This window comes from Xyrauchen texanus, chromosome 44 (genome assembly GCF_025860055.1).
Source record: "Xyrauchen texanus isolate HMW12.3.18 chromosome 44, RBS_HiC_50CHRs, whole genome shotgun sequence".
Lineage (NCBI taxonomy): Eukaryota > Metazoa > Chordata > Actinopteri > Cypriniformes > Catostomidae > Xyrauchen > Xyrauchen texanus.
Window position 1 is genome coordinate 19,539,238 of NC_068319.1, and position 24,214 is coordinate 19,563,451.

General features: G+C 38.7%; 1 protein-coding gene across 2 annotated transcripts in view; it reads right to left on the reverse strand.

Moving 5' to 3' along the window:
- LOC127637139 (protocadherin alpha-C2-like) overlaps positions 1 to 12,348 on the reverse strand; it is a 34,272-nt gene extending 21,924 nt beyond the window's left edge. For both annotated transcript variants that reach the window (XM_052118066.1, XM_052118067.1), the window contains exons 1-3: positions 9,640 to 12,348; positions 7,151 to 7,209; positions 778 to 866 (exon numbers count right to left, since the gene is read on the reverse strand). In XM_052118066.1, the coding sequence (XP_051974026.1) occupies positions 778 to 866; positions 7,151 to 7,209; positions 9,640 to 12,150 (2,659 nt within the window). In that variant the 5' untranslated portion in view covers positions 12,151 to 12,348. The remainder of the gene's footprint in view (positions 1 to 777; positions 867 to 7,150; positions 7,210 to 9,639) is intronic.
- Between the last annotated feature and the right edge of the window lie 11,866 nt (positions 12,349 to 24,214).

The window sequence follows — 24,214 nt, forward strand, 5'->3', positions numbered from 1 at the left end:
AATGCAAACTGCAGAAATTCTGAAAAAATGAAAGGGATAGTTCACCCAAAAATTACATTTTGTCATTTACTCACCATCATGTTGTTTCTTCTTCATGTGAAATGCAAAAGGAGATGATGCTTCGGTCACCATTCACTGAATCTCTTTTCTATACTATCAAAGTGAACGGTGACTGAGGCGTACCATTCAGCGTAACGTCTCCTTTAGTGTTCCACACACACAAAAGGTAAATCACGGGTTTGAAACAACACAAGAGTAAATAAATGATGACTGAATTTTCATTTTGGGTGAACTTTTTGAATCTCAAACACTTTATTCCGGATGTACAATACATAGAGAAAAAGGAAAGAACACCCTGTACTTGAGATCTTTCAGTACAAGCAGATAGTAAAAGAGCAAAGGGTATGCAAAGAGAGAGAGATGCTCTAAGCTGACATTTGTGGATGAATAAATCTAATCTTACACAGGTTATTTTAAACATGCATGAGTTCATGTCAGTTTAAGTCGGCTTGAATGTGGGTAAAATGTTTTAGGTATTTTGCTTTGCCTTGATTCATTCTGTGATTCTTGATAAGAAATCTCAAATCAGCATATACACGAGGCCTATTAATTTGGACAGATGTAATAGGTTGATTAACATGATAATTTAGCTTGAGGGAAAATTACTTCAGATGAGCAAAAGCATGAAGATGAGTTAAAAGATGATGAAGTTGTCTGTTTCGGTTGATTAGGATTTGCATGTAATTACAGTTAGTTATTATTAAGATGTGACCTTACCTGCAGCACTGGAGACCGTGGGCCAGTTCTGGACAAGCATGCCTTGAGCTCCCTGCATCACAGCTGATGCCTCCTCCATATGCACAGAACTAAAAGCAAAATCAAATGTCATTTGTCTTGATACATTAAACATCCAGTAACTCTTAGGACTGTGTGTAAAGAAAATGCAGATTGATGAAATGAAATTAAGGAATTTTAAAATTAAGTAAAAAGATGGAAAACATTTCACATTAATAGGATAGTTCAACCCAAAAATGAAATGTCTTTAAAAATAATAATAATAATTATAGATGTTTTGGCAGAATGTAAGCCTTAATCACCATTCTCTTCCATTGTATGGAAAAAAGATGCAATAAAAGGGAATGGTGACTGAGACAATCATTCTGCCGAAACCGAAACCGAATCTTTTCTGTTCCACTGAAGAAAGAAGGTCATATGAGTTTGGAACAACATGAAGGTAAGTAAATAACGATTTTTCTGTCCTTTCAAAATGTAGCTTGGTTTTAGGGCTGTGAAAGTACCGAAATTAAATTGATGGTGACAGTTGTGTAATGTGCCAAGAGTTGCTGTATTTCTTTGAGCTATTTGGTCTGAATGTGTGTGAGATGGTGGATGTACATGTGACAATGTGTCCTAAAGTATCTGGTCTGATAAGTCTGTATGTGATCTGATGTGTCTGTGCATGAGGTGTGTTGTGTGTGTGGTGTGTGAGATGTCATGAGTTTTTACAGTGTTTCTCTCTGATGCTTTAACTCCTTTAGACATGTTGACTAGACAGCACATTGACAAAGAACGTGTCTTACTACACAGAATAAAAGGCACTAAAAGAAGAATGGTTATTAAATGGATGTGGAAAGAAAGAGGTTAAAGGAATAGGTCACCCAAACATGAAAATTAAGTAATAATTTGTTCACCCTATTCTCGTTCCAAACTCATATGAATTTATTTCTTATGAAGAACACCAAAGGAGATGTTTTAATTAATATCCCACATCCAATATGTTTTGGTGAGAATCTTTACAAAATAGAAGTCATTTATCAGTGATAATCTTGATGTCCATTGCATGTTAGCGTTAAACACAACACAAGCTCTCACATGAACAAGTGTGCCACTATGAACAAGCCTCTCTCATAGCGCTCATGAACATGAAAAATAAAACTGAAAAATGACTGACATTTTGGGTTGTTTCTCATCAAAACCTATTGTATGGCTACAGAAGACAGGATATGATGCATGAGTCACATGGACTGCTTTTATTGTATTTACGGGTCCTTTACTAAGCTTCAAAGTGAGTCACTATCAACTGCCATTGTACTGTACTGAAATAACAGAGCAGGATATTCATCAAAACATCTCCATTTGTGTTCCACATGAGAAAGAAAGTCAAATGGGTTTGCAATGACATGAGGGTTCCTTTAACCCTTAAATGCATGGGCATTTCACCAAACACTTACATATCCGGGTCTTTATAGACCCGGCACGTAAATCTATAAAAAAATTATAATATATACAAAAATATATACAAAATGCCCAGATAGTGTAAAATATTCAAGTCGATAATAAAATAAAATATATTTATATGTTTTATTTGTCATATATCAAAGAGATAATGCAACAAATTTGGAAAAATCTAGAACAGGATTGATTACTTTCACACTAAAAATGTAACTGGCTGTCAAACACATATTGAGCTACATAACACATAATCTACACATAAAATACTCATAAACTACACATAAGTATTTTCTCAGGCACGTATTGAGTCTAAATACATGCACAACTTACATAATTTCAGTAGTACATCCAAATGACAATAGTCATATCATAATGCATAATGAGTTAAACTTGCTATAGTTTACTTCCATGTTGTTGCTTTCTCAAATGGCATGTCAATTGTAAATCAGTCACTCAAACAGCAGCATTACTTTTAGTAAGAAATAGCATGTATTATATATATATATATATATATATATATATATATATATATATATATATATGCTGTGTGTGTGTGTGTGTGTGTGTGTGTACACGCATATGGGCTACAGATAGATATAGTATTTATTTGTATGAATATAGAACTAATTTATCTTGTAATAAACAAATAAATAGATATCCTGTGATAGTAAACTTATATAGATATGAAATAATTGTAAAAAAAAAACATAATAATGGAAGTGCAAAAAAAAACTGACACTATTACATATCTAGGGTCTCTAATGACCCTATACACTTTTGGTACGCAAACCATTATTATTATTATCATTATTATGAACTTATTATTATGAACTGCAATTTTTACTTTTTTTAATTCTTTTTTTACAATGATTTATAAGAGATAGATTGGACAATATTAAAGAGGTGTGGGTACAACTTCAAAAACTGGATGAGGTATAGGGGGAGAAATGAGGTCCCGAGGTCTCTAAAGACCCGCGGTAATCATTTCTTTAATTTCGAACATACTTCTCTCCAATAACACTATACACAAATACCCATTTCATAATCTGATTTCCCCTAATACATGGTTGAATTTCTTTATCATCTTCATCTTCCATCCCTTCCCATCTTTCTCTCTCACTCTATCAGCAGGCTATGTATAACATATGCCTGGGAAATTGTGGTAGACAGCTGAAGATGTACAATGTACTTAAAATTTCAACGAATGTCAAGCTGTACCCCAGAGCTCTAAGTATGTACTAGAAAGCATTATGTTAAAAGGGACATTTCATTTTCTATAAACATTTCCCACTGACGGCCTTTAGCTTTTCAGTGTGTTCATCGCCAGGGAAACCACGATCAGACAAGCACCTACATAATCAGCAAGGCTTTGTATTGTGCCACAGCACTCCTATACATCCATTATGAATGTACAGCCATGAGGAGCAGAAAGGAAGTGGGTATAGAAGGGCATCTGCAATGCAGCACAGGGTGTGCCCTGCCATCTACAGCTCTGATCCTGTATGTTGGCAAAATGGATCTTTCTAATTCCTTTAAAGCTGAAATGCACCCTGAGTGAATGAGTGACTTTCCACAGTACCTAAGGTAAGGCTTGTCAATCGATGGGCGTGGATTAAACCCACTGGGAGGGCAAATCTGAGAGTAGATATAATGAGAGTGGCTACTCGAGGTGTTTGGAATGAGCGTAAATGAAGAACAAGAACATCTGACACAGAGTTCAATTCGGTACATTAGGAATCAGTCATCTTAAAGGGATAGCTGACCAAAAAATGTAAACTCACCCTCATGTTGTTCCAAACCGATATAACTTCACAAGGAGATGCCAAGCAAAATGTTGGTTTCAGTCACAACCACTTCCATTGGATATTGTTTCCTTGCAAAGTAAGTGAATGGTGACTGAGACTGTAAATCTGACTGCTCCTCTTGAGTTCCATGGAAGAAAAATGTAAAACGGGTTTGGAACAACATGGAACAACATGTATGACAGAAATGTCATTTTTGGGAGAACTACTCCTTTAACTTTTGCCCCTCGGGGTCAGAGTTCATGCATAAATAAAATAAATCCAACATAAAACAAACCAAAAATTTGAAATACTGCATTAGTCATCAGAAGTTTTTCCTGGAATTAAACCACAAGCAATAGCTGAACTTGAAATAATTAATAATGAAGCTTATTTGTATTCAGTGTTGTACTGTATTTATACTGTATGGTGCTATCGCTCTGAGAGTGTCAGTGAAATTTCATCTAATATATCCCCTGTGTGTTTTTGCACCAGCCTGCACACACACACACAAACACCCACTCTAAACCATCCCCGGGGATGAGCTCATGGGGAAGCAGAAAATTATCACGTTAAACAGACAGCACTTCAACCTTTGGAAACTGTGTGTATGTGTGTGGTGGTAGAGGGCCCTGTTGTATTATACAAATGTGTGTCTGTGCAAATGTGTGAATATGTATTTTGAGGTTTAGAGATGACTCATTTTGTCAGTATTTGTGCATCTAAATACTCCCTCTGAGATTTAACTTGTCTTTGTATCAGGCGCGTGTGTGTGTGTGTGTGTGTGTGTGTGTGTGTGTGTGTGTGTGTGTGTGTGTGTGTCTGTATGCGATCACATGCTCAGTTCATCTGTTAGCTTGTCCTTTCTGCTTGCTAGTGAAGGACTGTGCATCTGCTGTGGAGAATGCTGATGACCTACATACTCAAGACCAGACTGCAGAGAGCCACTATGCCAGAGAAAGGCCCTTAGCAAACGCTTCAGAGCTTGTGTTTGTGCGTGATGAAGACAGGGCACAGTTGGTCGACAGAAAAATGGTTAGAGGTTCAGGATGAAGTTAGAGAGCACCTGGTGGTCATTGTTCTGGTGTCTAGATGGCTCTCTAATGTAGACACTGCTGTCATTAGCTTAGTTTCCATTCCTGTATTTTTATGCCAATTTTTGGATATCGCATAAAAGTAAAGAATGGAAACACCAAGATGCAAATAACATTTCCACAATGTGCATAAAAAATGTATACGCTTATTTGAGGTGCATAAATATTTTCTACAGTAAAAAGACATGCACATAAAATATGATGGAAACACGAATGCATTCCTAGATGCATGTTAAAAAGTAATGTGATGTTGCCTCAACAAGTCATGTGACAGAATAATTAGCTCATAACTGGACTAATGCTTTGTTCCATTTGTTTCAAGTTGGATGTGTGATACTACTACTCCTACTTGATATCGCCAATCTCTGACCATAAAGGCATTACATTGCCCAATGCTCGGAAGATGATGTTCTGTATAAGCAAACAAAACTGCACCACTTACATTAGCTTAGTAAGTGTTTTACTGTCAACAGAAATGTCACCTACCAACTAAATTGCAGAGGATAAATGATAATATGCAATGCTAACTTTGTCTCTACATGTGTACGAATGTCAAAAGAGAGAATAATTTATAATATTTTACACATCTTTCTCTGCAAACATGTGCAAAACAAGTTGAATTATCATGTAGGAACTTTGACAGATGCTTTTTATTAGCTAAACAAGTGAATGTTTAACAACCACTTTCTGGGTGCTGACATGTTTGCATGACTTCATGCACCTAAGTTGAGGATTTCCACATGAGTTTTTAAATTGAAACTCCGACTTCAAGATGTGTTCTATTGCATTTTTATGAGTTGAATGGAACAGCATAACCAGTGGACCAATATCATCGCACAGCATCTCAAATGTTCTCTGGTCAATCTGAAATGGTGGAGCCAAAGCCTGTCATTAGAGTGATGGTCTATTATTACCTTCCAAAACTGTCTGACACACTGTCGCTACCAGACATAAAGCATCTGCCGCTGGTCACTAGCAAACATGAAGTTCGTCAGAGCTTTTTGTATGTGTGCCCTAAACTGCAAGTAATTTATTACATTTAGTAAGAGCCACAGTGGCTTTCCCAGTAACTAACTAAAACTTCCATTTCCATATCTACACTAACTGAGCACTTTCTTAGGAACACCTGTATACCTACTTGTTCATGCGATTATCTATTCAGCCAATTATGTGGCAGCAGTGCATCGCATACAATCACTTAGATATGGGTCAGGAGCTTCAGTTCATGTTCACATCAACCATCAGAATGGGGAAAAATGTGATTGCAGTGATTTCGACCATGGCATGACTGTTGGTGCCAGACAGGCTGGTTTGAGTATTTCTGTAACTGCTGATCTCCTGGGATTTCCACACAATCTAGAGTTTATTTGTTACAAATAGAATAAAACTAGAGTTTACTCAGAATGGTGCCAAAAACAAAAAACATCCAGTGAGCGGCAGTTATGCAGACCAAAATGCCTTGTTGATGAGAGAAGTCAAAGGAGAATGGCCAGACAGGCTGACAGAAAGGCTACGGTAACTTAGATAACCACTCTGTACAATTGTACTGTAGTGAGCAGAACATAATCTCAGAATGCACAACTTGTCGAACCTTGAGGCGGATGGCTACAGCAGCAGAATAACTCATGGGGCAAATTTTTAGGACCATAGTGTTCCTAATAAAGTGCTAAGTGAGTGTATTTTGTGCCAGTTCTCACAAAAGTGATGATTTTGTTCTCTTGAACACATGGGATGAAAATTATGCTTCATTCAAAAATTGTTTTTGCGATATTTTGACTTTTTGCTAAAACTAAAATCACTACTTAAATGGAAACCTGGCATTCTCATTTATATTTTCCTCATTTACTCACTGTGCTCTGTAATCTTTCATCCCACTCTATTTTGTTGAGTTCAAGAAAACATAAAAAAGGAGATCAACGCCAGAGTAAACACATGCAAAATAATTCATAATAAGCAACACATAAAGAGGGGAGGGGTGTTCTGTAACAGCTCAGAGAGCTCTGTAACTCTTTTAGGACATTATTAAACAGCAAAAGTGCTTACCTCTGCACTCCTGCCCTCAACGACGCAGAGTAACGCCAGTCAGCATTTGGCCCTTTGGGCTGGAGAGGAAGAGAAAGAGAAGAAGGGGTAGAAGGACAGAAAAGGGTTAGGTATACTCTCATCAATAAATCATGGTGCTCTGTGTGTGTCTCTATCTTGCATTTTAAATGAACCGCAGCTGAAAGAGACCAGGCCTACAGAGAGAGGTACTGGCACTAAGCCATGGCCCATGACTCGCTGGTATAACTTGTGTGCTTGCATAGTGTGTATAATAATACAGCACATGAAGCACCCTTGATGTTCATCTAATAACATAAACAACCCATTACCACACACATATTTAATTACCCCCATTCCCCTACACACACCCTTTTTCTCAAGATCAAGTCCTTTCAACATCTTTCTCTTCTGCCAGTATCCATCCCAATCCCTTTGAATGGAAATTATATCATCCTAGAATACCAGCTGACCAACTGTAAAATGATACTTGAGCATTTTCTGCCAGAGCAACTGGAATCAATCTAAGGACTGGTCATAAGATAACCATTTACCTTGTAACAATACAATACCCCCATTAAGAAAGCCCCAGTGTTATTTGTTCCTCCATAAATTCACATTAAATGCATTAATTGGTCCTACCGAAAGAGGGTGAGCACAAGCGTGTCGTTTTAGAGCTTCAAGCAAGAAACTGTTTTTATATATGCCCTGGTAAAGACTGTGTTGGGGAATATGTGATAGGATGAGGCATTAGAGAATGGCCCAGATAATTTGAGTAAATATCACTCTTTAAGCAGGTGAATTCAGGGGAGATGGACTGTGTGCAGATAGACTCTGCCTCTCTCATGCAATATAATTTGCAGGGCTGAGAATCAAAGGCTGGAGGTTAATTTCATTGCTGGCTCTCTTATCTTGGACAGGCACCCTTTGCTCCTAAATCCTCTGTAGTGTCGACTGTGCTGCAGTGACTGCAGCCAGCAACCAGCACAACACATCTGAAAAGATCTGATGCTGTTGAGCCTGTTGCAGTGAACTTTACAGTTATTCTTGTGCTACATACATATTTAGACTTTTTAACTATCTTCTTTAAACTATCTGCAAAGTCCCCTGCCATCAGCCAGATATCCGGCACACAGTTTTTGGATTATGTTCTGGCTAGTTAAAACACATTTGAACCCATGGCTGACAGAGTGAACATGAATTCACGGCAATTAAACAAAGACAAAAACACATCAATGGAAAACAAACAAATATCTATGACAGCAAATGCATTGTGCAAGCACTTCACCAAAACATGGCATGTTTTACCTTCATTAAAGGAATAGTTCACCCAAAAATGATAATTATCTGATCATTTACCTACCCTTATGCCATCTCAAAGTTGTACAACTTTATTTCTTCTGTGGCACACAAATGAAGATATTTTGAAGGATTGTATTGCTTCAGAAGACATGGATTAAACCACTTGAATCGTTTGGATTACCTTTATGCTGCCTTTATGCCATTTGTGGAGTTTGAAAGATTTGGATACCAATGACTTGCATTGTATGGACAAAAAGACCTATACAGTATCCTTCAAAATATCTTTGTTAGTGTTCCGCAGAGTGAATAAACTATGAGAGAATGATCATTTCTGGGTGAACTATCATTTTAACTTCTATGAGTTTTTGAAAAATTACAAAAAGAGTAAAAAATTGTAATTGCAGAAATTTTAAACTGCAATCTTTATTAAATCAAACCAAAATTTTCGTCCACTGAAAACAGACTATCGAAAATGCTCTTGCATACTTTGGGAAATTATGACATTATAAAACTGAAAATGGAGTTATCAAACAAAAATGGATGTGTCGACATGGCCTAGTATGAATACAACATTCTTGAACTGCAAACACAGTGACAGACTGAGACACAGTGATATATATGGCCTGTGTGGCAGGAGGAAGGAACTTATCATGTACAGGAAAAAGTGATGACAGCCTCAAATTCAGGAGCAAATGCCTGATTCATCAGAAATGCAGTTTGCTACTCCAAAAAGTCTTGATGCTTGACACTAATGCAGGCTGAAGCAAAGCACTGTAAAGCTGCACTAGAACACTACACAGTGTGACAGGAGATGACCAGGTCAAAAGCATCTGACATGTGGGCACTGAGCTTTATTCCAAGCCATGGTTTGACTGCTCCTCTTTATCTTCACAGTAAATTACTTTTTACACTTATACTAGATCTGTTGAAAACCTGAGCTGAACTACCCAGATAGCACATGTACATCAACCAAATGACATTCAGAAGATGCCTTTAAGACAATTAGGATTTATAATGTATGCAAATCTGCTTTTTTAAGATGTCTGCAAAGAATACAATACTTTCCAGATGAAACACTCTTAAACAGACATATTGGAAATGCATGTGTGCTATCTGGGTAGCGTATTAGTAATGCAAGTTAATTTTGAAGAAACTAAAACCATAGACAGAGATATTGTGGTGAGACACACCTGTAGTGCTGCATCTGGCATACTGAGCCTGCGAACTAATCCGCTACCTCCTGTAAAAAAGCGCTCGGAGCCCCAGGTGCCACTGATGGGTCGGCCTGTGTTGTAGAACATGAAGGTGTCACTGCCTGACGTAGCGGTCATACAGGTCTTGTAGCAATAGGTCTTGGTCAGGGAGCCATTACCACGGACCTCAATATAATGGGGCTCAACCTTAAGGTCTCGGCGGAGCGCAACGTTGCTATTGGGCTGAGAGCCACCAACCCCACCTCCTCCTCCCCCTCCACCTCCAGATCCACCCTCTACTTGGGCCTTCTGGGACACACAGCAGGGTGAGCAGGACCCAGGTTGAGTGCAGTAGGCATGGCAACGCACAATAGCCAGCACAACCACTGTCACCAGGAACACAAAGGTGGTGGCACTCAAGGCCACGATGAGGTACAAAGTCACGTTGGAAAACAAAAGTGTGCTGTGTGGGCGAATTATTCGTTTGGGGTCAGGCATGACTTTGGGTGGAACCTCCATGACGGCAACATTGATGGTGGCGGTTGATGACAAGGATGGTTCACCATGGTCCTTCACTAATACAGTAAGGCTAAAGGAAGTAGAGTTGTCTTCTAAGACACGCCGAGTGGTGCGAATCTCTCCTGTGTGCTCGTGCACTTTAAATAGGTCCGGATCACTGGCCTGGTCCAGCAGATAAATGACCCATGCGTTCTGACCTGCATCGGCATCATAGGCCACCACTTTTGTGATCAGTGTACCCGGCTCTGCATTTTTTAGCACTGTCTCTGTTGAGCGCGTACCATTGGCTGGGGGACTCACAATCTCAGGCGGGTGGTCATTATTATCCATTATGTAGATGTAGACAGTGGCAACACGGCTAAGTGGTGGGATACCTCCATCCTGAGCTTTAACCTGGAAGTGAAACTCCCGTAATGACTCATAGTCAAAGGAGCGAAGGGCATAGGCAACACCAGTGTCTGCTTTTACTGACACATAAGAGGTGACAGGGATGCCATGATTGTTGTCATTGAGCACTGTGTAAGTGATGCGAGCATTTTCATTGACATCTGAGTCCTGAGCCTTGACTGTGCAGAGCGAGGCTCCAGGTGCATTGTTCTCCATGACATACACAGTGTAGGACGTCTGCTCAAATCGTGGAGGGTTGTCATTTACATCAGCGACATCCACCTGAATGGTTTTCTGAGAAGAAAGGGAAGGATTACCGCCATCGGTGGCACTGAGTGTGACATTATAGGCTGCTGTGGTCTCACGGTCAAGGAAGGCAGAGGTCACCAAAGTGTAGTAATTTCTAAAGGACTTGATTTTGAAAGGGAGGCCAGGTGGGATTTCAAGGGTCACCTGTTTATTTGGGCCCGAGTCCCGGTCTGTAACGCTGATTAGGGCCACCACTGTGTCCGCACGGGCATCTTCACGCACTGGACTGGACAAAGAAGAGAGCACAATCTCGGGCACATTGTCATTCATGTCTACAACCTCCACAACCACTTTGCAATGGGCTGCCACTGGAGCGGGACCTTTGTCCATGGCCTGAATATACATTTCATGCGAATTGGTGTCCTCATAGTCCACATTGCTCCTCACTCGGATTTCTCCAGTGTTAGTGTCCATGCTGAACATTTGCCTGACCCTGTCAGGGGTGTAACTGCTAAATGAATAAAGCACCTCCCCGTTTGTTCCCTCATCTCGATCCGTGGCATTCAGTTTGATAACCAGGGTGTCTTTTGGCGAATTTTCGAGCAATTTCACTTTATATACTGAACTGTCAAACAAAGGGTTATTGTCATTCGAATCTAATACGCGTACGTTAATTTTTGTGGTACCTGTTCGTGCTGGTGTGCCACCGTCTGTCGCTGTCAGGATTAGTTGATGGTAAGGGGCGAGCTCGCGGTCCAAGGGCTTTTTGAGAACGAGCTCGATGTGCTTGGTATTCAACGATGGTTTGTTGGAATCAAGAGCGAAATGCTCGTTTGGGCTGAGTCGGTATAATCGGACCGAATTGGGGCCGATGTCCGGATCTTGCGCGTGCTCGATTGGAAAACGAGAGCCTGGCAAAGCCGACTCAGTAATTTCCAACTGATACTCGTCTCTGGGGAACTGCGGCGTATTATCATTCACGTCTGTTACCTCCACCTCGACATTATGATCTTCAGGCGGATTTTCAAGCAGAACCTCTAGATTCAAAATGCACGGGGTGCTCGCATCACACAGTGTCTCTCTGTCAATTCTCTCGTTCACCAATAATTTCCCATTCTTGTAATCCACGTACCTTTTACCACTGTTAGATGTTACCTTAATCTTTCGGGTGGAGAGCTTTCGCATATCCAATCCCAAATCCTGTGCAATTTCACCTACAATCGTTCCACTCTCAGATTCCTCTGGGACGGAATATCGTATTTGTCCAAAAGCAAGGCCACAAAATAACAAAAATACCAAAAAAGAAAGAGGCACTTTTCTTCCTAGGCAATCACATATCCCTGCAACAGCCATCGCAAGATCATAGGATCCGCAGACGGATTAAAAACAACACTCCGCCTTTTCAGTTTGCAGTACCTTGCCTCCCACTTCAGCATTAAATGCAACTAATTGGTTTTCCATTTATGTGCACAATGGACTAATTGTCCATTCTATTGAAGCGCACGGATACTTCTTAGATGCGCCCATGTTTCCTTTGTCCGCGCTTATCCTTTTTTTCCCTCTGCGCGCGCCGCTGACGGGTGTTTCCTTGCCACTGGTGCTGCATATTTCGCCATGCTCTCTCTCTCTCTCTCTCTCTCTCTCTCTCGCTCTCTCTCTCTCTCTCTCTCTCTCTCTCTCTCTCTCTCTCTCTCTCTCTCTCTCTCTCTCTCTCTCTCTCTCTCTCTCTCTCTCTCTCTCTCTCTCTCTCTCTCTCGCTCGCTCTCTCTCCGCTTTGAGCCACCCTCCCATTCGTATTCCTTTTCCTGCTTCTCTTCATTCTCGTTGGTGTTGGTGCGGCACAACGAGGGAAGGGCTGCCTACTCAAATAAAACATTCTGAATTTTAAATCCTTATAAGAAAAGATAGCACCGTGATGGAAGCAACCACAAATCAACATCGAAATTTGAAATTTAATTGACATGGAAAAAGCTACAGCAACACGTTAATTTAAGAAAGTGGGTACTTTGAACGCATTATTCTATCGCCCAGAACTAGGACAATGCGTTTTTAAGCTTCAGTTCATCCCTTTAGGAGAGCCAATGATGAAATATAGGCTACACTCGAAATTAAATGCGTTCAATTTGGTTTTCTGTAAGAGACTGCTTTCTGCTCATATGAATGGCTGTGATACTTTCCATAAATAATCTTTTTTAAGTTGCAGTGAAACAAACCAACGCCTCCACTGCCAATCGTGCGCACTTTCCTGACAGGCTGATACTTCTCAAACATGATTGTGGTTGTCTTTTTTCTTCTTTCTTTGTGACAATACTCCAGCATAGCTGAATTATGGGGCCCAATGGGGGGGCCTGGGCTGCAAGGTCTTGTGGGCTCCAGAGTTTACACATGGCCCCCTCAACAGGTCCCTGTGACTATTACTTTCGAAAACTTCTACATCATTACGATGTGTTTGAGATGTCTCCTGGGGAAAGTTTCCATGCTCTTTTTGAAGTAGAAGACTTGTAATATCATTTCCAAAATAGCTAACATCATGTTTTGATGCACTCATCTTTTTTAGTGAAGTAACAATAACGTTTATTTTACTGCTGATATTTCAAAATCACTATTTATTGAATTAGAGCAACATGTGCTTAAAATGTCATTATTTTGTAGAAAAATTGTAGAAAAAAGGTTTAAACAGGTTTAAAAATATATAATCTTTTCTGACTATTATTTAATATGTTGTGATTTATATGTTAAGCTTTATTATTTTTATAAAAGGGCTGTCGAACAAAAACATGTATTATACTCTTCATTGCTATAACTGGATGTTTGCCCTACATTACAAAAATAACTTGGCTTATGTGGTTGGAAAAAATTAAATATTGATGTTTTACTTTGTGTGGTTCAAAAGTAGGCCTACTGATTAAAATAGATATGTGAAGTTTGTTGAGAAAAACTATAATGTTGGTCTGACAAAACGAATGAACTTAGAAATATTTACAGGTTTTACAGTAAGAAATAAAGAAATGAAGATACAGAAAAAGAGAGCATCTTAAAGTAGTTTTAAGGGCTTGTTTGTAAGTTTTGACAGCTGAAGTTTGAAGTTAAGAACATTCTTAAACAGACTCATAGCCCATTTAAATATTCTGTCAATGTAATGTAGTCTAGGGGATTTTCGGACACTTTCAAAAGGCTTAAATTATGCCTTTGTAGGGCTTTACGATAGAATAATAGTAATGGTAGCCAAGATGTATGGTCATTCCAAACAGAATTTCCCAAACAATTACCAAATGACCACTATTTTTGCACCCCACACCTTTCAGACATTTGAAGCTCTCACAATGAAGGGTAAAGTCTTTGAAGGAAACATTGAGTAGGAATGAGTAGTTGTTTTCTTTGTGATTTTTTGGAGCTTCAAAGTTCTGGTCACCACTCACTTGCATTGTATGGACTTACAGAGGAGAGAAATGTTTCTAGAAATCTTTGTGTTCTGCAGAAGAACGAAAATCTTTCACATCTTGGATGGAATGAGGGTGTGTGAATAATAAGGGAAATTTAATTTTTGGGTGAACTGTCCTTTAAAGTGTTTGATTTAAATACTTCATAATGTATTATGGCCCTTGTAAATATATGCATTTTGTAGTATTATCATTGAGTTTACATTATGTATAAAACGCGTTAAAATGGGACAGTCTCTTTAAGAAAAAGAAAGAAAATTGGCCCTGGGGCCTTTGCTAGTCATAATCCACCCATGTACTCCAGTAATAATCATAAACATATATAATGTTCATTATTTTTATTGCCACAGCATGCACTTTTCTCTCCATCTCCTCTCCGTCTGTGGCTTTGACTTCAGACAGACCAGGTCATTCGGGCATGCACGCCCCAGGCGCGATCTCTGTGCATCCTTCAAAATGCGCCACAGTGAGGGAGTGTGTCACATTTTGAAACCGATGACATAAACTAACTCAGGGCAGACTGATGCTGACGCCGTAAGCATAAACCCTTCGCATTAGGGTCCCCTCATGCCATATCCAGTGGCAGTCTTAAGCATCTGGGTGCCCGTTTCAAGAGCTAATGTGGGGCCCTACCCCCCATAAAAAACATAAAAGAGAGAAAAAAATCAAAGATTGAAGTTGGTTTTCATCAATATGGTATATTTTCGGATTTTATTATGCATTATGTGCGCTTTCAGCAGCAACGGCTCAGCATAGAAATAATCCAAACAATTGCCTTAATTAAAAACTGAAAAAATGCCATTATTTTTGCTTTGGAATAAGGAGAAGCCCCACACTTCGGCAACTTCTATTCAACACTGAAAAGCACTATGTGTTATGTATCAGCTCGAATAAAAACAGCTTAAACAATTCCATCATATTAAATTAACAACAACAGCAATAACATATTTTGTTTGGGAATTAAAAGTGTCTGAAACTACTGGTAGTTTACAACGAATTGCACTTCACGCTCTTTCAGCACCATGGACAGCTCACTACAGCCCTAGAGAGCGAGACGCAGAGGGAGAGACAGAGTGGGAGCAAGTCAAGCGGGAGGGAGAAATTACGATTGAGGGAATCTAGTCAGCAGCCACAGCCACAATATAGCTATATATATATGCAGTATATATATATTTTTTTAAGTGGGTGAATTATTCAATTCTGGCATGTCAGTTGTGGGCCCTTTGGAGGGTGAGGCCCATTTCAACTGAAACGGGTGAAACGTCATATCCATAAAATCAAGCATGATACAATACGATCTTTACTGAGAAAAATATTTCTGCTTATTTATTATTAAACTTTTCTATTTTCTTGGTTTGGACATTAACTGGATTAAAACCCTTTTCAAGTCGAGTCAAGAGTTTTTTGTCGTTCAACCATATACAGTTAGTGCAGTACACAGCGAAACGAGACAACATTCCTCCAGGACCATGGTACTACATAAAAACAACATAGGACAAACACAGAACCACATGAGACTACACGGACTAAATAACATTCCTACATAAAGTGCACGAGCAAATGTGTGCAAAAGTAGGGGTCAGTACAATAATTACTAAAAGGAACAGGACAATAGGCACAGTGAGAGACAGTGCAGAGCCGACCAGTACACATTTGTAATCATAATCAGTTTGATTCAATAATTTGTTTTTGTAAAAAAAAAAATGTTACTTTAATACATCCATCTATTTTAGTTGTTACTAAAGTTGTTTAATTTTATTTGGAAATTAAATAAAAAAGTTATAATAAGTGCAAGTATATATAATAAATTAAACCACAGGAGTTGTATGGATTAATGTTATGATGCCTTTATGTGATTTTTGGAAGGCTGGTCACCATTCACTTGCATTAAATGGACCTACAGTGCTGAGATATTCTTCTAAAAACCTTTGTTTATGTTCAGCAGAAGAAAGAAACTTTCACAAACTCATTTTTGGGTGAACTATCCTTTTAAGTACACTCTAGATTTTGCTTCTTCTTCCACTTGTTTTCTCCCTCCTAAACCCAAACACAATGCATAAATGCATGTTTACCCACACTGAATATGTTAGATTCACAAAAAATACAATATACAAATTGATTAAAACATTGAAGTGCTGAATATATATTGTAAAACCTTTAATTGAACATCATTGCATATGCATTTCTTAAAGGGATAGTTTACAATGTCTACTTCAAACACCTTATTGCACAGGCAAATATTTAACAACGCAGACTCAACACAAACAGTTGCAAGAATCACCTGCAATCTCACTACTTTTCACAATAGCATTGATTGACTTGGTTCCCGAAGCTCCTCACCTATTAAAAAGAAGAAGAAAATAACAAAAGCTCTATTGGATCTATTAACTCCATTATGTCTAATCAGGTGCACACAGTCTCTGCTTCAGCAAACCAATGTGAAGTTAAAAGCTCAAGCAGATCTATCATCCTGCTGAGTTTGTTCTCTATACTGTCACTGTCAGTGTGCAATAACAGGAGAGCCTTGACATTTACAGAAGTGAGTTGTTGCTTTAGGGAATGGAGTGTTTAGTTGTGAATGATCTAGAAAAGGGATTAGTGTAATTCTGTCAATTACACAGTACAACCGCAAAACAAGGTTCTTGGAGTGTAATAATCAAATTCTCACCTGCTCTGCATTTGATGGTGTTTAAGATTGTGTTCCTATTTAACTGCAATTGCACCATTGAAACAAATTGAGATATTGCTGCCTCTCATGAGAAAATAGCTTTTTAAGTGAGAAAGATAACAAGCTAAGCTTCCTCCCCACATCCTAAGCTGACAACATTTAGCTGGCTAAAAATAGGGAGACATTTTGCATTTTTATTGGGGGCTTGACAAATGACACAATAAAAGACAATAAAAGAAACAATCTCATCAAAAGTTGCAACTAATGTCATTTGTAGACCTCATTCGTAGCTTTTTATACTGTTGAATGATATTAGTTCACTACTGTTGATTGGCTTTAATGGGTGTGCTTTGAGTTGTGAACTTTAGAACTTTGACAAGGCAGAGCCCCATTTACAAAATAATATTCCTCTTCTCTTGACCTCACTTACATAAGTGTGCCAGATTTTTAAAAGAGATGCACCCATCTGAGAGACACTACACAGACAGCCTGCTCCAACACTGCCCTCAGCAAGGGCATCCAGAGGCGCACCACCCACTGCAGTGTTAGCTAAAAGATCTCTCTCCCACTTTCGTTCACTTTTTCATTCTTTCATTCAAGCACATCTCATCATCTCTTTCTCTCCACTGTCAGTGGTGTTGGTGATGGAGGTCATAAGAACAGATTGGTAAGATCAGATGCTATATTTTCCTCTGCACTACTGGACTGTTGATAAGGATGCATGATTATGACAAAAATCATAATGGTTTAAATCCCTTAATATTGTAATTGCACTTAATTATGAGTAATACAATATACATTCAAATACTTATTTTGGGTGGATCAACTGCATGCCATATTCTTTATGTAGGCCACACATCCAAAACAAGCTGAGGATGGCGTCTGAATTTCTTTATGCTCATGCGACCCCACGTACACATGTGTGGATGTTGTATTTTGGCTTCAATATATGCAACTTATAATTTAAATTCACTTAAACTGACTCATCTCAATTCAGGAGACTCTGTGCTGTCAGTAAATAGTTAAACTTTCAAAGCACAGTCATGTGACAAAACAACATGGTGCTGACCACAGCAGAGTTTATCTTTTGGAGAAAAGAGAACAAAACTGCATCTGGTAAGAAACCTAATGAAGTTTTTACATTGAAACCAGATTAAGTCGATAGATTAGAGTCTCAAGTTTCATCCGATGTTATTTTTAAAATTTGAGTGATTTATCGCAAAACACAAAATGAACACTAATGTGTACTTAAGCACATTTTTTCATTTCATTCATAAATCCTATATATACTATGCATTATCATATTAAGACTCAAATGTTTAATTCAAAAGCTAAAAAAATTCTAGATTTAGGATGAAAATAAGGTGCATTTCGAACTGTTCCGAGACCAGTACAGACAGACAACACACTGGAGGTTAAGCCATTCACTAAATAGGGAGCAAGGGAGCATCTTATAGCTCTCTATACAGCTAAGTGCATTCAATCCAAACTTCCTATAAAAAATTCAGTTTCAGGCTGTGGATGATGTTTGGACCACTCAACATTTTTGGCAGACATGGGACAATGGTAATCAGTACATACATTTACATTTATAATTTATAATTTATAGTGTATGGTTTTATTTTTAACATGTTTGGCAGTGAGTGGATGATACTGGCCATTACTTTGAATCAGAATGAATTATGCAAAAACATGAATAATCAACACTCTGGAAACATAATAAACAATTTGATTTAAACAATCTGACTTTCTATAGCTTGTTATTACTAAAATTCACAATTTAGTCCTGCTGTTCACGAATCTGGAAATACATTTTTAGGAAAACTATTTGCTCTAGATTTTATAAATTTTTTTTTGCATGTGCTCGTAGGCGGAAATCGCGGGGGGGGTCGGTGGGGTCCTATCTGAGGGTTGTCCCCCCCCCTAAAATATCATTAAAATATGTGTATTGTAAATAATATAATGATATATTCTTAAAATAATTGTTTAAGAAATAAAATAATACAAATGCAAATGGGGCAACAACAAAAAAAACCTTGGTGTCCCCTTCAAAAATTGCTCTTGAGAATTGTTATGTTTATTGTCCCCCCCCAACATTTTGATGACATTTTCACTCCTGCATGTGCTACTAGTTACAAATCAAAAACGGAAATGGAAAATCCATAAAGCAGTCCCACTTGAGTCTCAGGAGGTTATAGCTGTTTAATCAGTAAAACAATGCAGTGTCTATAAGGTTAACTTCACATTGGCCCTCTTAAAAGCATGAAAAAAAAGCTTCTATTCAATTTGTATTTGTTTAAATATACATAAGCGAGCAACAGACTTGTTTACATTGTTTAACTGCTTTAAAAACATGTTAAATAGAAAATTAAATCAAAGATTTTGATGGATCATGAGTAGGCCAACATAGACTGCAATAACTGATGCTTTTCATGATTAGATAATTGTGGCAGCTGTAACTGTGATCTTGGTTATTTATCCAATTAACTGTCCCTTTAAGAAAGACTCTTGTATGTCCTTGCAGGCATGTTACATGTAACACAATGGGGGCATCTCAAATGGTTGAGAAAGATGGAGAAAGAGACAGACCTCTACTGGCCAAGGCGGGAAATAAACAATTTGAAGTAGGGATCTCAGGAAACCATCTCAGCCAACAGAAGGTGATAGCAAGCCATATAAAGCCTCCCTCTCAGCATTCAGTGCATTTGACTCATTCTGCCACCTGCAGCAATCTGGGAGATGCATCTGAAAATGAGTAATGCAATTGAACATGAAAAGTGGATTTGTAAACCAGCATGCACATGCAAATACAAATAAAAGGTGATATAAATACATTTCACAATTTATAGCACTATTAAGCACTACATGCTTTGCTGAAAGTATCAGTGTTTCATTTGAATGCAAATTTGAAACTCTACAATGAATCTCAACAAAGCTACAAATCACATGTGTTAATATTACTTGAACATTCTGACATTTTTGGTGACAGATATCATCTATAACTTCAGAATCCTTGTTGACACCCTCTTGAAATGAGAAATTATGCAGATCCATCAGAGACACAAATTTGAGCTTTGGGGAATTTAAATAACTGGTGTGATTTTTCTAAATGAGTCTTGAAGACAAATAGGGAATTTGTGAAACAATTTGTCATTCATTGCAATCTGTTTGATGTGCTCTGCTTCTCTGTTTGAGGGTAGAGATACAGCCAGAGGGAGAGAAATCCCAGACCTTACAAAATGGCTTAGGTCACTCTCTGATAAAAACAGAAGTCAGGCATGCACACTGTTTATGTCTCGCAGCGTGCAGACAACAGGCTTAGCTGTTTACAGTCAGCTCACAATAAATAACACTGAAGTGATGATAGCTTCTGTATTTACTCATGGACTGTTTGTAATATGACTCATAGTCTATCAAAATGCTAAAGCACTGACTCAAATCCAAGACTCTGCCAAGCATGTATTTTAATGAATAAAATGTATAAGCACAAATAGACTTATAATTTGTTGTATATACACCTAATTTCCACTACAATGAACAAGAAGGCTGAATGTCATGTTTTAAGCTCTACAAGGAATAATGTCTATTATATTAAATGGAAACTTCAGACATTCATGTGAAGACTCCCAGGAGTGGAGAGTAAAATTCTAAGGAGCCACTATTCCATCTGCCAAACTCAGGAGAGAGAGCACGAAAGGGAACAAGACACAGAAAGAACAAGAATGAGAGAGTGAATTAAAACTATATACAGGTAATCAGATATGATATACTGTAAACATAACACTCTCTTACGTCTGTGGAACACCATAGATGATGTTAGACAGAATATTAGGGACTGATAACCTCAGTCACCATTCACTTTCCTGATAGGTAAAAAAGATCCAAACGAACTTGAACTATCCATTTAAGGCCATTGTAGCAACTTCAGTCACTCATTCATAGAGTCTGCAGTATCTCCCTCTTATTAACGCACTGAGTGAGAGGGGGCTTGAGAAGTCTCAGTATAGTGCAGGTGGGAATGCAGCACTGCAGCAGCCAAGAGACTCACAGACTTCTAATCCATCTATCTCACACAGCCAGCTGGACAAAGCAGAACCTAGTACTGACCCAACTGCAAAGAAATGTCACAGGCCTGTCCTCTGTCAAGGACGTGGGGAAATAAAGTCTCTAGAAGCACAACTAACTATGAGACTAAGCTACTAGGAATATTGAGAAAGAGGGAGAGATGGACAAAGTAAGAAAATCAAGCTTAAATTGTCTGAGAATAGCTCTTTGGACTGTGTATTGAATGTATTGTTAAATCCATGAACATCACTACAGTCATTGCGAGAATGTAATGCAAGTACTAAAACAAAGAATTTAGCGACTCTTTTACTTCTACGTGAAAACACTATCTTCAATAATGTAACAACTAAAATCTGTAATCTGGGTAGACCCAACTGCAACTACTGTTTAATGTCATAAAAAGTTATAACAAAAACAGGTTAATTTGATTAATTCATAATAAAATCATTACAGACTGAGTCCGAAACAACAACAGAACTACCATCAAGCTGTGGGATAGGCTGCTTGGCAGTGAGGTGGTGCTGTCCAGCACTGCTGGGGCTGAAACTCCAATGCACAGAAAATTAGCGGATCAGAGAGGGCTATAGTGGGCAACATTAGCTGTAGTAAACGACACAGGAAAAAACACCTCTGGTCACTTTGATTTTACGCAAAGAAGGCAGCTTTGAAGATTTTTTGATGAATTTATTTAAACAGTTACGTTACTTCACAGTTTGGACCTTCATCCAAGTTGGTAGCATTCATTTTAAGTATCTTATGGCATTTTTCCACAGCACGTTACGGTTCGACTCAACTCGACTCTACTCACTTTACTTTTCTGAGCTTGCTTTTCCAATGCTGTTTAGTGCCATCTCAACATGGGCGGGATTACAGGCAGATCATCATAGTTGCGCCGCCTCTACTTCCGTGACATCATCTTAAACGTGACACAAAACAATAAACAATAACATGAGCACTAGCTGTTAGCTACTAGCTCATTGTGCTGCATAAAGCAGTTGTTGCATGGTGATTTTACTCAAGTGTAACAGTTATATTGGCCTGATTGTTTTAGAAACAAGCTTTCCAGTAGCTGGTCAACTAAATGAATTGAAGCTTTTAAGCAGAGTATAGATTTAACATAACAAAACGTACCATCCTCCATCATGGACTCCAGCCATGGCTGAGTCCAGGGCAAATTCCCTCCCATTGCTCGCCAGTCTAGATAGTGTCCATTTGGTCAAACCGCTTCCAATATTACTTGATGGTTCTGTAGTCACTTTTACGTTTTTCTTTTTTTTTTTTACTTTTCCCGACACTGTTGGTAGTTCTGGTGGTAGCCGTGTCTCAGCTGTGCGGCCAACAGCTGAGACACTTCCTGGAAGACATTTTAATTTCATTCCTCACTAATGAGAGTAACGTCTGCACCTTGTTTATTGACCACAGGGTGATTTTCTGCACAGCCATTGTTTTTACAATTTGAAAGTCGTGTGAACAAATGATACTACTATCACTGTAGCTAACTTTAAAACTAGCGGGTTGATGTCCCGTGTCGAAAATCTAGTGACGCTAGTAGTGACGATTCTCTCTTACCAATTAGTGATCTGCACGGTTTTGACGTCTCATTTAGTGTCGGCTCAGCTTGCTTGGAACCTCGACCGAGGTGGTACTAAAGAAATACCAGGTACCAGGTACTATCCACAGTGGAAAACGAACAGAGTCGAGTCGAGTTGTACTGTGTAGTGGAAAAGCCCCATTAGTTCCTCGTTGTGCGTTCTCGTCAGGCTGACTTTATACATGGGTTTGTTAAACACTGGGGCATTATTGTTGATATTTAAAACATTTACTATAATTTGCTGTTGGTGCTGTTCTGTTTTACATAAATATTGATCATAGAATCATGGAATCAGTGTGCGTTGTCATTCACATCAGAAATATGAATAGCTAGTATTAAGTGTTTTTGATAAAGGTGGGACCCTCATCTATAGCAGTAACTGAAATATTATATATATGTGCAACTGTTTCTCTGTCAAGGGCTTCCCTTAAAACTAAAAGTGAGAAGTATTTCCTCTGGGTAGATTCTAATACAAAAGAAGAGTCCTTTGCAATGGAACAACGCACTTTTCCATTTCAACCCCATCCCTGTCTTGGGCCGTTATACAGAACCTGGTTTTGCATCTTCACTTACATTGTCCAACAGCAAAGACAGTGTAACGTCTGGTGCATTGTAGTTGATGTCAAGTATCTCATCATCAAGGAATTCACAGTGTGATGCAAGAGGACTCTGGCCCCTATCCCAGGCCTCCACTTGGATCTCAAACACAGCAATTTCCTCATAATCCAAAGTTCCAATAACTGATATTTCCCCTGTGGTGTTGTTGACGGCGAACTTGTTTGCTATTCATTTTTGGCCTTTTATTAAATTATACACAACTTCACAATTGAGACCTTCATCAGGATCCGTGGCATTAAGCTTTAGTACAGTGGTGCCAAAAGGCACGTTTTCTAAGAACTGTGCATTGTACACAGCCTTGGAAAATGGTGGTGCATTGTCATTTGCATCTGAAACGGTGATAATAATATTTGTTTTGCCTGACCATGGCATGAAGGTTTTACACGTCGATAGCAGTTAGATCAAGTGTATTGTAGACTGCCTCTCTCTGTCCAGAGCTTTTTGCAGCACCAGCTTAAAAGGACTATCAGCCTCTGTATTCAACTCAGGGTTAAAAAAGGGGATTGTTTGAGACTTTGTATGCGGTAATCGATTTGCTTCCAACATCTGGATCTTCTGCGCTCAGCAGGGGAATTTTGTTCCTGGTAATGTTTGCTCAGATATTGGGAAACACTTGTTTTCTGTCCATGGTTTATTTTACATAGGAACCACCAGTTTTTAAAATCACAGCAAAATAATTATTAGACGACCATGAAACAATCCTAAACCCGCGTGATTCTACTCTCAGATTTAAGTCCTTGGCTAGATTTCCAACAAATGTTCCTGAACTCACCTCCTATAAACCATTTGCCTCGACGTCGCATTCCCAGCTAGATAGGAGTGCAAACATGTAGAGAGAACCCATACAAACGTAGCCTTTTTGAACGATGCCATTATCATAACCAGGGACGAGGGATGCAAATTAGCTTTATGCTATATGACCTATGTAGACGGCATCGGTTGTCTGTGTGTGACAATGCCTAGTGTATTGTCTCTGTTAAATAAACAAATAAAATACTAAATCTAAAGCCGTCGATTATGTCAAACGGCGTATAT